This window comes from Galeopterus variegatus, unplaced genomic scaffold, assembly GCF_000696425.1.
Source record: "Galeopterus variegatus unplaced genomic scaffold, G_variegatus-3.0.2 Scaffold3139, whole genome shotgun sequence".
NCBI classification, from domain to species: domain Eukaryota; kingdom Metazoa; phylum Chordata; class Mammalia; order Dermoptera; family Cynocephalidae; genus Galeopterus; species Galeopterus variegatus.
The window spans coordinates 140,736-157,450 of NW_007729250.1; the positions used below are offsets into that span (position 1 = coordinate 140,736).

At 47.3% G+C, this 16,715-nt stretch overlaps 1 protein-coding gene across 3 annotated transcripts in view; it reads left to right on the forward strand.

Annotated features, from left to right (window-relative positions):
* ZNRF1 (zinc and ring finger 1, E3 ubiquitin protein ligase) overlaps positions 1 to 16,715 on the forward strand; it is a 118,180-nt gene that overhangs the window by 91,054 nt on the left and 10,411 nt on the right. For all 3 annotated transcript variants that reach the window (XM_008584071.1, XM_008584072.1, XM_008584073.1), the window contains exon 2: positions 8,745 to 8,840. In XM_008584071.1, coding sequence (XP_008582293.1) covers positions 8,745 to 8,840 — 96 coding nt within the window. The remainder of the gene's footprint in view (positions 1 to 8,744; positions 8,841 to 16,715) is intronic.

Sequence of the window (16,715 nt, forward strand, 5' to 3'; positions counted from 1 at the left end):
ACACACACACACACACACACACACAAAAAAAAATGGGGGGGGGAGAAGACTTAACAACTACAACTCCTTGAAGTTGATACGACAAGCAAACAGAAAGAACATTGTTGGGTGGGAAAGAGAGGGAGGGGGAGGGGGGTTTCGGTAATGGGCCACAATAATCAACTTCATTGTATATCAACAAAATAAAATTAAGAAAAAGAAAACAAATAAAATAAAAAAAATAAAGAGCAGATTATGAATATCTGAGCAGATAGATTCTGGGAAGTTATTGGCTAGAACACATCCAGCTCTTTGACTTCTGCTGCCAACCATTTACTTCTTTGAGCCAAGCAGGGGCCCAGCAGGCAGGTCTTACAGGGAGTTAGAAAGGCTGAGCTCCAGAGAAAATGCTAAGAGAAATTATGGAGGATGAGGAAAGACCTAGAGGATAGAACCAATATACTTGATGTACAAGCAGTAGAAGTGCTAGAAGGGGGAAAAAAGACAGAGGAAGAGTTATCAGTCAGGACAGGCTAGGATTTGATTATAACAGTCCCATAAGCTCAGTAACTTAGCTCAACACAGTTATTTTTTCCCCATGCTGTGGTATGCAGTACAGTTGATAGGGGGACTATGCTCAGGGACCGAGGCTGACAGAGGCTTTGTCTCAACACCTACTTCCCTGATCACTGCAGCAGTGCAGGTAGCTTGGATGTATGTACATTACTTCAACTCACATTTCATTGGCCAAAGCAAATCACAAATCCATTCTAAACTTCAGAGGGAGCAGGCAAGCGCAGTAGTACTATATAGCTGGAAGGAGGAAAAGCTAGAAATATTTGATGAACAGCACTCATGACTTACCTGTAGGGGAAATAATGAAACACATAGAAAAAAACTTTCCCAGGGCTGGCCAGCTGGCTCAGTTGGTTAGAATACAGTGTTAAGGTTCCCTGTACTAGCCAGCTACCAAAAAAAAAAAAAAGAAAGAAAAGAAAATTTCCCTAAAGAAGGAAGACTTGAGTCTGCCTATTGAAAGGTAAAACTGGTGAGAAAAGAGTTACCTAGCATGTCCTGGTAACATTCCTGAACTCTTAGGATGAAGAGAAAAATCTTTCAGGTTTTCAGGTCAAAGGAACACATTATTTACAAAGGAAAAAGAATTACATTGACACCAGAACCTGCTATTTGCAACACCAAGAAGCTAGAAGATGGTGGAATTTCATCTACAGACCACTGAGGATAAAAGGAATGCTACTCAAGAATCCTGTATCCAGGCAAGATATTCATTCAGCTGTCAGAATAAAAGAAAGGTATTTGAGCACATGCAAGGATTCAATCTGTCCTCTGCTGTTCCCTGCTGCCTTGTCCTCACAGTGCCTAGACACTCTGCCCTTGCTGTTCTAGCACATCAAGGTCTCTGTTCACTTGTCACCTCATCAGAGGCCAAGCCTGACTACTGTTATCAATTTGGGCATGTGCCCACTCTGCTTGGCTTTTTCTTCACAACACAGGTTACAGCTTGATACTTTGTTCAATGTTTTATTATGAAAATTTGAAACATACAGAAAAGTTGGAAGACATTTAATTTAAGCATCTTATTTTTTGATGGATTTCATTTTAATGCAGATGTCAGTGCACTTTAAAATCTTCAGTATTTTCATCATTAACTACAGTTCAGTATTTGTTTTATCAGCCTGGAAAGTTCTCTCATTACCTTGTCAGTCAATTTCTGCCCCCACTCCTACCCCCTAAAGACAACCGCTCTCCTAATTCTTTTCCACTGTAGATTAGTTTTGCCTGTTTCTAGAACTTCATATAATTGGAATTATGTGTTCTTTAGTGTTCTTCACTAGGCACGTCTTTAATATTCATCCTTGTTGTTGCTGAGTAGTGTTTCATTTTATTCCATAAATGTACCACATTTTTTTAATTCACTGTTAATGGACAGTGGGCTGTTACCGGTTTGTGCTTGTCATGAATAAAGCTGTGAAGAACATTCCTATGAATGTCTATTTGTAGGCATACGTTTTCATTTCTTTTCGATAGATGAGAAATTGCTTGGGTCATAGGCTACGTATATGTTTTATAAGGAACTACCAAACTTTTCCCTAAAGTGGCTGTGTCATTTTATACTTCATCAACAATATATGGGAGTTCCAGTTGCCCCACATCCTCACCAACATTGGTATTGTTGGTCTTTTAAATTTTATTGTTTGGCATTTTAATGGACAAATGTATTAGTCTGAGTTCTCCAGAGAAACAGAACCAATTGTATGTGTGCGTGTGCACAAATGTACACACATATGTAAAGATTTATTATATGAAATTGGCTCACTTAATTATGGAGGCTGAGAAATCCCAATCTGGCATCTCTAAGCTGGAGACCCAGGAAAGCCAGTGAAGTACTTTCAGTCCGAGTCCGAAAGTTTGAGAACCAGGAGAACTAATGATGTAAGTCCCAGTCCAAGGGCAGGAGAAGACCAATGTCCCAGCTCAAGCTGTCAGGCAACAAGAGAGTGAAATCTCCCCTTCTACATGGGCCCTCAGCGGATTGGATGAGGCCTTCCCACATCGGAGAGGAGATCTGCTTTACTCAGTCTGCCAATTCAAGTGCTAATCTCATCCAGAAACACCCTCACACACATACCCAGAAATAATGTTTAGTCAAATATCTGGGTACTCCATGACCCAGTCAAGTTGACACATAATATTAATCATCACAGCAGATATGTTTTTATATATATACACAACTTCAAAAAGTTCGTGGAAAGATTTGCATTTTAGTTCTGTTTTTCCACAAACGTTTTGAAGTACCCTTGTGTGTGCACATAAACACACACACACGCACAATAAATTAAAATTAAGTGTCAGTGTGGCTCTCTTCTGATGTCTGCTTATAAGAAGTTTCTTAGCTCCTGGGGAAGCAGGTGAGCCCCAGGCCCTGTAGCAGAACTACAGAGGCTAAGTCCAGAAGAGAAGTGTTAAAAGAGACAAAAGCCAGAACTCCAGTCCCCAGACTGGCTCACATCTCAGCAACTGATAAATCATGCACTGGTTTTCAGTTATTTATTTGAGTGATAGAGTGTGTGTGTATGTGTGTCTCTGTGGATGAAGAGTGTGATACCTACAGTAAGGAAATGTAAAAGAAAGTTGTCTCCTGTTACTCCTGATCTTCTATTTGTAATAAATCCCATTTAATAAAATTTGTTCAGTCAAGTCCCATTTTATTATTGTGAAGCACCACAGGGATATGACAGGGAAAGATCAAGGCTGGAAACTAGGATCTGAACAGTAAGGACAAGTCAAGGGGCTGGCGCTCTGAGCTCCTAGGTAGAGAGGAATCAACATCAGCACCTGTACACCCCAGGACAGGAGGCCAAGACTACGCAGTGTGGCTTCCTTTACCCTCATTGCTTCTTTTGATTCTTCTACCTTTAGGTGATCCCAGAGACAGGCAGAACTGGGACAGCTGTTAAAATAGCACATCAGCATGGGGGGGCGGGGGCTTGGGGAGGGAAACTGGAGCAACATGCAGCCAGCACATGGTCCTTCCCGAGAAATCGGGTCTTAAAGGAGACGGTTGCAGTTTAGGGAAATGAGAAATGTATCAGTCCCTAGAGCATGAAAACTCTATATTGCAAGGTAAGTGTTATAGTGAATTTTGGGAGAGTTCTTATAACTAGATCCGCTTGCCCCCATCCTTCCTCAGTTGCTAAGTCAAATGGGAAGGACCTGGGTGAAGCTCGAGAGGCCCAGTTAACTTGACCCAGGAAGACGATTGATGCACACGACCCTGTGAGCATTCTTGGGGTTGCTGTGGGTACACCTGTTGGTGGGCTTAACTTGGCAATGTGCGAGCTTCCCTTTGACCTGGCAGTGGAAGAGGTCACCAGTGGTGAGCACAGACTTGTCTTCTCTTGGGATCTCTGGTCTCTGATATATTTGACTAGATAGCAAAGGATTCCCCACTTACCAAGGCGCTGTGGCAAGACAGGAAGCAGCTGGGCTTTGACTGATCAAACTCTCTCCTCAGCTTTTCTGGCTGTATAAACATTGAGCTGATCTGATGACAGGAGAAGGAAAGGAAATTAGGTTTCCATTAGAAGTGCTGTCTTGGCTACTCTTGATTGGAAGAGGGGTTCCTGTAGCAGCATTTGCTTGGTAGAGCTACCCAGCACAGAATTGGGAGATTACAAATTCCTCACAGTACTGTCATTTATTATTCCTTCCTCATTTTGAGAAACTGGCAGGAAAGGACAAGGAACAAGCTAAGTTTCTTGCCTCTGCCTCATGGTAGGAGGAGACAATGGCTTGAGGTGAATAACTGTCAGATTTGGCCAGCAAGCCCTTCACTCTGTCCATGGCAAACATGTGGCAGACACAACTGAACAGGGCACTGGCGGGCAAGAGGAAGCCGCTGGAGTGCTGGCTGGCTGGCTGGCTGCGCATCCAGCCTCCAGGGCATGACCAGACAGAGTCTGGTCTCAGAAGCAGTTAGGGAGTGTCCTGAAGACTCCACCTGTAGCTTTCTCTTGAAGGCAAATAAAGCGTCTCTTATCTACTCTTCCTTAGTGCTGATGAAGGTCTCTTAGGAAGTTTGACAAAATCTTGTGAACTGGATGACTTGGAAGACCTTTGGTTTATCTTCATTTGCAGGGCTGATTTTGATTCTATGCAGACTTTTTTCCAAAATGGAATCAAAATTTCCTAGGTATTTTAACCTTCAGATAGTTCGTAAACATCACAGTGTTTATCATTCCATAGGATTGTTGGTGCTGAATCGTGACTGGACAATTACGAGAAAAGATTGGGGCAGTAGAGTGGTAGAATCGATCTTGATCAGCAGATGACTTTTCAGGAAAGAAGGTGGGGACATTAGTTTTCTCCCCTTAGCTCTCCATATTTTTCTGTTTCTCTTACTTTTGCCCTTTATTTTCCATTTTAAAGGCAATTTGCAAACTCAGCATCTGACCTCTAGTGCTGTAGGCTCAGCGCCAAATGGAAAGCAGAACTCTGTTCTTCCACATTAACAGAATTCCCAGAAAAAAATGATCCATTGTTTCAGATTATGGAATTATCTGGCAGCATGGGTACTTAAGGAGAAATTGCTGGGATAATGCAGAAGTTTGAAAATGAGTATTTAGTAATACCTTGTATTTGTGTTCCTTTTGCCATGTAACTCCTCCTCCTGTGCTAGCCAGCCAGTAGCACAGCAAGGTGGGCAAGGGCACAGACTCAGTGGTCAGATCCCACAGTGGTCAGTGGGAGTTGTGTGCTGGCTTTGTCTTTTAATCTGGGCCTTGATGTTCTCATCTGCAAAGTAAAGTTAGTGGTAATGCCTACTTTGTATTTATATTATGGTAAGTGAGAAGACTTGTGAAGCACAGTGGCTGTCCATAGTTCAATAAGTGCAAATTATGATATGCAAGATAGGTGCTGTAGAGGTTAAACAGAGACTGTTGTTTCCATATTGGCAGTATAGAAAATGCCAGTAGCAGTGCACCATGCTCTAGAAGTTCGAAGGAAACAGCAATGACATCCAGCAGAGATAGGCAGAGAGGGGGTGGCCACTGGCTACCCGCCAGCAGACTTTTCTTGGCCTGTGGCCAGTGTGCCCTTGCTCAGGCTCCTGCTGTTTCATCACCCTAGCCCTTAGGCCACCGAAGTCCTTCCTCCAGCCCTCCTGTTCCTTCCTCCTCATTGAATGCTGCCAGGCTTCTTGACAGTGTCACCACCCTACATTTGATTAGCTTCTTTTCAGCCTACTTTCATGTTTCTAATCTCATTTAATCCTTGCAAGAGTAAGGGAGATTCCTCCATTTTTCAGATGAGGAAACTGCAGTCCAGGGAGGGGTAAATTACTTGCCAGGGTCTTGAGGCTAGAAAACCCAACTCCCCTTGCCATTTCACACTCAATAAGTAGACCCTGAGTCATTTCTTGAGCCTTACAAAATAGAACAAAAACACCCAGAGGTTGATGATGCAGGTGGTAGTAACCCTGCTTTAGTTAAGTGTAGGTTGCAGGGCTGGCCAGTTAGTTTACTTGGGAGAGAGTGGTACTGATAACACCAAGGTCAAAGGTTTGATTGAAATCCCATACTAGTCATCCACCCCCCAGCCCCTCAAAAAACAAATCTCATAAAATGTAGACTTCTTCCTACTGCAGTAGTGCTTCCTCTTCAGAGGTAATATTTCTCACCTATCTCCTTAAAACTCTGTGGTCAACTCTTTTTTTCCTGATGGGAAGACTTTAGATGGGGAGCTAAGAAATCTGAGTCCAGCTGTTCTCCACCATCCCAGTTGTATGGCCTTGCATGACTCAATGGCCTCCCTGGGGCCTGTTCCCTCATCTGAACAATAAGGGGATTGCTCTAAACCTGTGAGTCTCCACCATTGTTTTTTTCTAGGACATAAATGTCTGGTGACATTCCTTTGTAGACCTCCTTGTTGGGTGGCCTACTTCCCAGCTCCTTAGTTGTAACTCAACCCCCTCCCTGCACTCAAGGAATCACATTGGAATACAGAGAAAGTGAATGATGCTATTATAGGGATAACTTTTAATCTCTTCTGAGTTATCAGAAAAATAAGTAACATGCAAGGTGTAAGGCTTTTTATTAGTAACAGATCACTTTAACACTTCACAGTGAAAATGTCAGGGCCTGGTGTTGGGGCCTGCTCCGGGCACATCCCTCCTGGCCTGCTGCAGCCCCCAGTCCTCAGCATGCTAACTTAGCAGGTTTAAAGTACAAGTATCCTATAGTGTTCAAAGTGTTGCAAAACTTGGTCTTTTGGAAAAACCCCTGTGTGAATGCACAGAGACTGAGGTGTTAGATATGAAGAGCATCTTCACGCTGAGATGCAATTTTTCTCCTCATCTCTCCATCAAGGGTGTGACACTGCATCTGCACATTTCTACACTGGGCTAGAAAATAATCAGCCTGGCGTGTTTTAGATCCAGTACTGCCAGAAAACTGGGTACAGAATGCCCCCACCCCCAGGTTTCTTTTTGGCCTTCTGGTTTTGCTACTAATGGATTTATAGCCACCCAGAGGTCAGCAATACAGCCCTTCCTCAAAGCTTGACCAGAGTGCTTGGATTGGTAGCATTTCCAAGGCTTTTTAGCTGAGACACTTAGATGATAAGAATCTTTGAGGAAAGGGGTGGGGGAATGCGGACTAGGCCAAGAAGTCAAGTGTCCACTTTGTCCGTAGTTAACTGGACCCTGAATTTTCTGTCTGGTCCTGTAGTTGAGCATTGTCACTTAAAAAAAAGAGGATTTGGAGAGGACTAAGCAAAGTGCTGTGCCGGCTGCCTCCTGTCTCTCAGCAGCACCCAGCTGCCAGGGCCACAGCTCTCCGTTCAGAGTTAGCAAGGCGCCCACAAGAAGGACACCAGTGAAGGTGTGAACTCCTCCTCTGACCTGGAGCGGCTAACAGTCAATCTGAGTGTTGGATTTCTACCTGTTCCATAAGAAATGTTGCTGACAGTTATTACCAGCATCAGATAAAACTGTGTACAGAAAATTTTGACTGAAAATTAACAGAAGAGCCAAATCTTCGCAACCATAGTTAGATGTACTGGATTAGGAAGTCCAGATGGGCAGGTAGGAATCATAATCAGAACAGGGAGAAACTGTGGTACCTATAAGTTGATGCAGACAAATAAATAACTTCAACAGCAGTGGATCTTTCTGGTAGAATTTACATGGAAAAGAACTGATCCATTTGAAAATCATTCAATAAGAGTAAAATGGGAAAAATCGGAAACAGTTCATCTGTGTTGTATAAAAAGAATAGATCCAAGGGATTAGGTTTGCTTAATGGAGTTCAACTCAGAAGATTTTTGATCAAAATTCACCTATGTGGACTGGCCTGTGGCTCACTCAGGAGAGTGTGGTGCTGATAACACCAAGGCCACGGGTTCAGATCCCATACAGGGATGGCCGGTTTGCTCACTGGGTGAGCGCGGTGCTGACAACACCAAGTCAAGGGTTAAGATCCCCTTACTGGTCATCTTTTAAAAAAAAATATTTCGCTAATGCTGATACAATTCCGATGAAACTCTCTGGGTGTTTATATCCAGCTTCCTTGGGAATAAAACGGCAGGAACACAATACACTTTTATTCACCTGGCACCGTGAAACAGCTGTTTTTCTTAGTCGCATTTGGCCCTGGCTCGTGTGGCATCAGGAGCACTCTGGAGGGCCACCCCTCTGCTCCCACTTCTCAAAAGACAGCTGCCTTAGCAACAGAGGCTGGGCAAAGGGTACTCTGGGTGCAGGATGGAGGTGCTGCTGGGCTATGAGTGGTGAGGGATGGAGGTGTCAATGACTGTAGGGATTCCCAGGGGTGATCAAGCCAGGTGGTTTTTAAGGGCTGTGAGGAGAAGAATATGAAACTTATAGACTGATTATTCAGGTGCCCTGATTGATGCCTCCCTGTCCCTGTCATCTACTAGACCCACTTGAGAAAGGGTCTAAAAGAAAATGAAACTCAAATCAGGTGTCTGACCTCTGCTAAATGTTAGAGAGAGGCATATGACAGTCAGAGCTCTATAGAAAGCCAGGAGTCAAAGGCCATAATAAAAAGGCAAAATCTTCCATGACTTAGAGAAGGACAGGTCAGGTCTTAGGGTCTGTCCAGAGTGTCATTCTCCACATCGACTCTGACCTCACATGGCTGTAGTCATTTGAGCATGTCTACATTTATTGTGGTTATCCTGGGTTTGGAGAAAACATTTCATCCTGTTTTTCTCTCTTTCAGGTTTCAAGTGCCCCATTTGCTCCAAGTCTGTGGCTTCCGATGAGATGGAAATGCACTTTATAATGTGTCTGAGCAAACCTCGCCTCTCCTACAACGGTAAGGGCATGACCTGCCATGCCAGCCTCCCAAGCATCAGTCTGAGGAGCCTCTGATGGAGGGGGGCTCTGTGCACTATTATCACCCCACCTTCCAGCAGGAATGCCTGAGTGGTGGTGAGGAACCAGACTCTTCCAGGGAGCCTTGCTGTGCAAGTTGGAGGGGAAAAGGAAGGAAGGCAGGCCCTGGGGGTCAGGTCCGAGCCCTAAGAAGGCTCTCAGTTGCTCAGTTAGTCCTCTGCCATCCACACCCCATTCCCTCACCCAGTCTACACCTGACCGTGTTAGGCCCCAGGATAGCCTCACTCACTCTGAGAGTCAACAGAAGGGCCCAGGGCAGCACCGAATCTCCTTGGAGAAGGGGGAGTCTGTGTGTTGGGGGTACATACAGAGTACTGGCAAACACCTGACTCAGCCCTGTGACTTTCCATAGCAGAGAGCTTGAGGGAGTGTGATACATGGACACGCATTAGGGATTAAAAATGTTGACGCCTCGCCGAGCCCGTGGTGCACTCGGGAGAGTGTGGTGCTGGGAGTGCAGCAGCGCTCCCACCGCGGGTTCGGATCCTATATAGGGATGGCCGGTGCACTCACAGCGCTCACTGGCTGAGCGCGGTACAGCCAGTCTCAAAAAGGACCAAAAAAAAAAAAAAAATGTTGACACCTCATTGCTCCCCCACAGCCATATTGCCTCCTACCTTGGAGGCTGCCAGAGAGCTGAGCACTGAACACAGTGGAGGGGGTAGGGTCACAGGGACAGGGGATTCCATGACACCCAGGTCACCCTAACATAGCACCTCTGGGGACAGAATGAGTATGAGCATCTGCCTGGTATGCTGTGGGTGAGGATTTGGAGTCCAGCTGATCCAAGTTCAAATCTTCCGCCTACCACTCACTGACTGTAATCTTGGACAAGTTGTTCAGCTTGTGGGAGCCTTGGTTTTCTGGTTCATAAAATGGGGTAGCAAAACTGGGTTCATAGAATTGTCAGAACCGGGTAAGAGGTTACACATAAAACCCTTTGGTACAGAGCCCAGCACAAGGTCAGTGCTCAGGAAGTTACAACTGCCGTGAAAGGTGGGGACCATCCAGAGATTTCTTTGTGCAGTTTTCCAAAGTAGACTGTCTTCTCTCAGTGTTGCCTGGCCTGTGCCCCTGGTGCTCTCCGCTTTTCTATCCCATATGTTTAGTTTGGCCTCCAAACCATGTTCTTCTACAAGAACAGGCAGTGGGTGTGAGGGAGTGCTCTCCAGCCTTGGCCACCTGCTCAGGTTAAAGCCATACCAGTGGTTAGGAAACGAGTTCTGGGACTCCTGAGAGAGTCAGGACTGGATCGTTCACTTAACTCCCATCCTGAGAACACTCCTCGCAGACTTGTCCTCCCCACACAGCATTAGCCTAGGGAAGACTCATGATTCCAGAGTGTTCCTGGGAAATAAATCTGACGAATCTGATCTACTCACTTCTCCTGAAAACACATCCTACTATTCTGTTTTCTCTTAATTATTTGCTCTGCCAAAAGATTCCGGATGCAGGTGGTATGTTACCTACTTGTCTCAGCTATGTGATAAACTTTGCTTGAGCTGGAGGACCAGCTGCAGGGCAGGTTATATCCCTGGCTCTGCCCCAGCCTTTTCTTCCCTTTTATGTCCTATCCAGTGCTTGGGAAGCCCTTTTCCTCCCCAGTGGACAGCCTTTCCTTGTCCCCTGGGGACTGACTGGCACCATGTCCCTGAGTCTGTTCTCACATGGGCTCCAGGCTTCCTGTCAGCCTTGTCCCATTGCATTCTGTTGAGGATGCTCAAGCTCAGCTTTGTCCCTGTTAGCCATCTCTGCTTGGGACCATGGAGGGAGAGGAGGCTCCCCTGCCTCTCTCAGCCCTCCCCAACCACAGCCTCAAAAACCGTATTCACTTCTTGCCCACACGTGTAGAAACCTCATGAAGACCTCTTTTTGTCCTGTGGGTTACTGGGGAGAGTGCTCTATAGACACTGCCTTTGCTGTAATAAGGACACAAAGAAGCCTCAGAGGGGGCTTGGCCTGAGAGAAGTTGGCTCTTGGAGTCAGTCGTCAGCTGTGCAGGCCAGAATGCTCTTGGAGCCACCCCGATGAAGAGTTGCCCACACACCCATGTGGAGAACGAGGAAAGTGAGGGTCTCCAGCTCCTCCCCCAGAGAACTGCCTGTGTTACCCCAGGTGTCCCACGTCCTCCTCCACATCAACACTTGAGTGCCTGGTGCTGCTGGTCTGTCTCTTCCCCACCAGCAACCTTAGGGAAGGGCCCAGGAAACCAGGCCCAGCAACCCAGATTACCTGCATAAACTACACTCTGGGTCCCCTTAGAGGAAGGGGAGCTTGGCCAGCCAGCCTGAGGCACAGTCACTGCTGTTCTTGTTGTGTGCCTAGTTTTTCCCTCATCCTCTAACCAGGAGGCCTCCTTCTCAGCAGGTGTGTGTGTGTGTGCATGTCTGGTGTATGTATGGAAACTAGAGGCTTTAACCTCCAGGATCTCTTTGGGCAAAAGCCAGTCCTTGACCACCAGAGGCAGAGGCCAGTTGTCTCCAGTCCTATCAGTGGACTTTCTCTTAAGGTGATGAAGCTGCTTCAGAAACAATGCCCATCGGTGTACACTGTTAACGTGGTAAGGAGGCTTTGGTGGCACGAACTCCTCATATTCAATCTTTGTCTTTTCTGAAGACACCTAAACCTTCCAGGTAAGAGGCAGCGTGTGCTACCTGTGGTTATTGTGTGGAGTGGAAGTCTTCAGAGGAGACCAGGGCCCATCCCAGTTCAGATACAGCTCAAAGTTTCAGGGGCCATGGGCCAAAGCTCCTGAGACAGGAGCGCTAGGCTTATTTTGTTTTTGTTTTTGTTTTTTTTTGTCTTTGAGATCGGCCGCACGGCGCTCAGCCAGTGAGCGCACCGGCCATCCCTATATAGGATCCAAACCCGCGGCGGGAGCGCTGCTGCACTCCCAGCGCCGCACTCTCCCAAGTGCACCGTGGGCTCGGCCCGGCTTATTTTGGTCTTATCAGTAACTTGTTTCACCTATGATTTATCTTCATCCCAACCTCACCTGTTTCGTGTTACCTTTTCTATTTGAAAAAAACAAAGTGAGGAGACAAAGAGTCTGTTCAGTGTGAACTCTTGAAATCTTTCTGGGTTAGGAGCAAGGTGGGGCTTTCCTAGGGGGTGGAGAGAAGTTCTCTTTTCTTCTGAAGATTCATGGTTACACCTGGTCACTTCCCTGGAAACACACGCACATGCACACGCACACTTTCTGCAGTTGCTGGCATCGATTGGGGAAATTTTCAGAAAATTTATGATGGTTATATAAGATGAAATTTAGCTAACCACCAAAGGAAAAAAGTAGAAACCTCCTAAATGAGACAGACAGAAAGTAGTATTTTTCTTATTATGAGGGTTGGCCTGAGCTGTGGGTTGGAAGGCCTCCAGTAGCTGCCTGCCAGATTTAAAAGAAAAAAATGTAGGAAAGACAAGACTAGTTTAACTGGTTCACCCAGTGCTCAAAAGAAAAGTGAAGACCAACCCCTGGTGCTCCCAGAGCATGCACCTGGCTGGGGAGGCTTGTAAGTATGCCAGCCCATGCTGTAGGGGACCCAAAGCACTGACTGCTGAACCCCTTGTCCTCCTGAGCACCTTCCATGGGCAGCCCTAACCCAGGACTCCTGGAAGGTGAGGACGCTGCTCAGGAGAGAGGAAGGAGGTGGGGGCCCATTTTTGTGTGTCAAATGGTCAGCTTGAATGGGTCTTTTCATTTTTCTACCTTTCCAACATCTCCATTTGTGGCTCTGAGACCAGGGCACCTTGCCCTGAAGACACACACTTGCATGTTGACCATCAAATTGCTTGGCTAGCAGAACAAGCCTCGAGATGGTGGTCTGATTTTGTTCTGAACAGACAGTAATCATAACACTGTGGGGTCATACAGGTAACCAACTGTCCACTGAAGGCTTAGGGAGCACTGGTTCCAAGAGCAGCCAGGAGTCCTGGGCCCAGGGAGGTTCTGGTGGGGGCAGGTGCATTTGCCAGCAGAATCAAGGAGAGCTCGGCAGCTGTCCATGCTGCTTCAGGAGACTCCCCTGCTCAGCTTTGTTCTGGGGTGCAGGCCCATGCCCACCTACTTCGGTCATGATGCCCTCCCCCTCCTCTCTGCTGCAGGTCATTTCCCCCATCTTTAGGGCTCTTAATCTGCTAGATGTCACACAACCTTTCTTTAAGGGAGAAGGAATTCACGTAAAAGAAGAAATGCCCTGAGCTGGCAGACCTGTGTGAGCAGGTGCTTATGTGTCCTCTGCTCTCGGAGACCCTGTGGTCCCCGTGGAAGCACCCAGTCACACATGGGGCATTGCCTGGAACTATTGTGACATGCTGGAGTGACAGCTAAAGCCTAGCTGGAGTCAGACTGTGAAGGTGTCTGTCCTGATGCTCCTCCTACAGGACGGAGAGGGGCGGCGCCTCGCCCAAGCCTCCCAGCACTGCTGACTAGCTGCAGTGACGGCCAGATTGGCTACCACCAGGTGTAGGAGGAGCTGGGAGGGAGTCCTGCAGGGGCTTCATACAACCGGGGAAACCTGGGGCTGGCCTGTGGCTCACTTGGGAGAGTGTGGTGTTGATAACACCAAGGCCGTGGGTTTGGATCCCATATAGGGATGACCGGTTAGCTCACTTGGAGAGCATGGTGCTGACAACACCAAGTCAAGGGTTAAGATCCCCTTACCGGTCATTTAAAAAAAAAAAAAAAAAAAAAAAGTGGGGAAACCCGAAGCAGGTGGCCAAAGGAGATGGGATTGTGTGGGGAACTGTTGGGAGTCCCTGTAAATAGGAAGTGCTCCAGGCTGAGCTCACCCCTAAAAGTTGGCTGTCCTTACTGTAGCCCAACTCTCCCAAACACTGGATTGCACCTCACAGTGCAGGGGTGTTGGGATGGCACACTGCTGGTAGGGCACACTCTCTGCTCAGGGTCTCCCCTTTGCCTGAGAGCAGAGCACCCCAGATTTCCTGAGAAGGGAGCTATCAAATTGGCATTGGTGGCACTGCCCCATCCTATCTCTTGGCAGACCAGGCCAGCAGCTCTGTGCATGCTGAAGAGGCTGCAAGACCAGGTGCTCTTCAGCATCTAGGCTGGAAATGAGGCCAGGGGGCGGCCTGGGCCTCTGCATCATTTGTTAGGGGTTCTTCCTCTGGCTCCCACCTTCCCTCTTGTTGGGGCCTTAACTGCCACCAGGCACAAGGGAAATGTCTGTATGTTCCCACTCTCAGCTGCTCACTCCGAGCCTTCCCTCCCAGCCAGTGGGCAGAAATGTGTCTGTAGCTGTTCAGACCATCCACCCCCTCTTTGCCACCAGCAGCTCTGATCCCTTGGGGAATGCTGCCAGAGCTCTCTGCAGGGCACTTTAGCCCCATCATAGTGCAGGGCAGCTGGCAACTCCCTCAGTCTGGCCTGCTCACTCTGAGTACCTAGGTTACCCCACCCACCTCGAGCCCCCACGCACACATTCACAAAAAGGGAAAGATTTGAAGCTGCCTTGAGATTAGCGGTGTTTTCCAGCCCAAGGGAAGACACCCATATGGCCTGGTCTTTTAAAAAGGAGACAGAGAGGCCAAGTGGAGGGAGCCTGGGTTTGGGAGTCAAGGCCACTTAGCAGCTGCGTAAGCTCATCCAAAGACCCCCAGTGGGTCTTTAGGATTCATTGAGATGTGTCTGTGAAGTTGCTGGCATGTAGCTTTCCAAAGAAGCTAGGTCTTTTTTATCTCTTCCTCCTATTTCTTTTCTTTGACAAACAGCAGCTGTCAGAGCACTATGCCTGGATCTCAGGGAGGGGGCAGGAGGATGCCATCACCTCCACCCCCAGCCCATCACAGGCGTCACACCTCCTGTCTTGGCTCCAGAGAGCTTTCCCTGCCGTTCTGGTCTCGTTTGAGGGACAGGCACTGGCACCATCTAGCAACACCCCCAGCCAGGCCAAACACACTTCCAGACTTCCCATTGGGCAGTGACATTGATTGGCTTTGCACACTGGTGCCAGGAAGCTTGAGAAGGGCTTGAAAGGCAGTAAGAAAAAGGTAGAACCCGAAAGACAAGCAGGAAGTTCAGCTTTGTTCCTGTGTTCTTATCAATCAGCATTTGTTGAGCCCCTCCTCTGGGGCCTGGGGATGCCAAGCCAAAGGACATTTGAGTCCGTCTCCAGTGTGGCCTCATCTTGTGCTGGGCTTGGGGTCCTTGGCTTTGTGCTGCAAGGCCATGACTCCTCTTCAACAGCAAGCAGCAGGCTCCCATTGGATGAGTGTGGAAGTCTTGTAGGAAGTGGTTGATAGCCAAGCTTTAGCTTCAGCCATTTCCACCCCCCTGCTAGGATCCCAGGGACATCTGGGGGCTGCTGATTCCCATAGTTCCAGGGACTGGGACAGGAAGTTTTGCTCAGCCCACTCAGACCACTAGCAAGCGGATTTGTGCTCTTCCTGCTTCTGCTGTAGAAGAATGCTGCTCCTTGGACATGTGGCTCGATGTGGGCACCACTGGCTTCCCCATGCTGTCAGATTCCAAGCCTCTGACTCCTCCCGATCCCTGGGAACCTCCAGGTGGCCTTTTACAGCCAGTGGCTGGTCCCCGTGAAATGTGCTCTCTGCCATGTGCCAGCCCAGTGGGACATCTGCACTGTTTAGTTCTTCCCACCAGTGCTGTGGACCCAGGCTAGCTGGTAAGGTGCAACACTGCACCATGCATAAAACTGCTTGGTGACATGGTGAGGAAAAGGCTGCATCCAGCCTCCATGTGCTCAAGTCTGAGTCCTTGAGCGTGTGCACACTCCACATAAGAAATGAATGGCCCTCGCGTCCCCTGCCCTTTTCTCTTCCCCTAGTGATGTTCAGTGTGAAAAGAGAAGAGTCATGTCCAGTCTGGTAGGAGAAGAAAGCCTCTAAGCCTTATCTCCATATCTGCTTCCATATGCCCTCCTGGAGCTGTCACAGACAGAGAGAGCACAGCGATGCAGAAAGCTGTTTGGGACCCAGAGAATTCTACTTTGCCCCTGGGCTAACAGCTGAGTTGCCAGTCAGCAGGAGGGAGTGCAGAGCAAACTGCTTCAGAATCAATAATGTTGCCGTGCTCCAAGGAAATCATCAGGTGTGGGGTGGAAACTAAGAGCTGATGCCCAAACACTCACTGCATGGACAAGATGCACAAGACAGAGTGGGGAGTAAACGTCCAAGAACGTCTGAAGGTTGACTCTGCCCTCTTGAAGCTAGGGTATTTTCCCTCCCATCTTTATTGGTTTGTTTTCCTTCAATGTTTTATTATGAAAAATGTTAAACATATAGCAAGGTTGAAAGAGTTTTGCAGTGAGTACCCATGTACCCATCACCTGGAGTCTGCATTATGCTTTAGCTGCTTTATCACCTGTCAGTCCATCCACCAGTCCATCTTCTGACACGTTGTGGAGTAAAATGCAAATACCAGTTTACTTCTTTATTGGGGTTTGTAATTATAAAAGTAATTCACATTCAAACAATACAAAAGTATGTAAAAATATTTTTCTTCTAATTCTTCTTTCTTCCACCACTATTAAAATGTATGTATCCTTCCAGATTTTTTTCTATATACAAACATAGTATATACACACAATTATTAAATGGTATGAGTTCTGATCAAGATGGTGGAATAGATGGTCCCCAGCATCACTCTCTATCACAAATCAACCAATTTACAACTATAAAAATGTAACAGCAGCCAAGCTGGGGCCGCTGGAGCTCAGGGGAAGAGGAGGAGAGATCTATGGAGTTCATGAAGGGAGAGAAGCCACCATGAGAGAAAGAAAAAACTGCTTGGAGTGTTTCGGGCCGCAGCCAGTTTTAA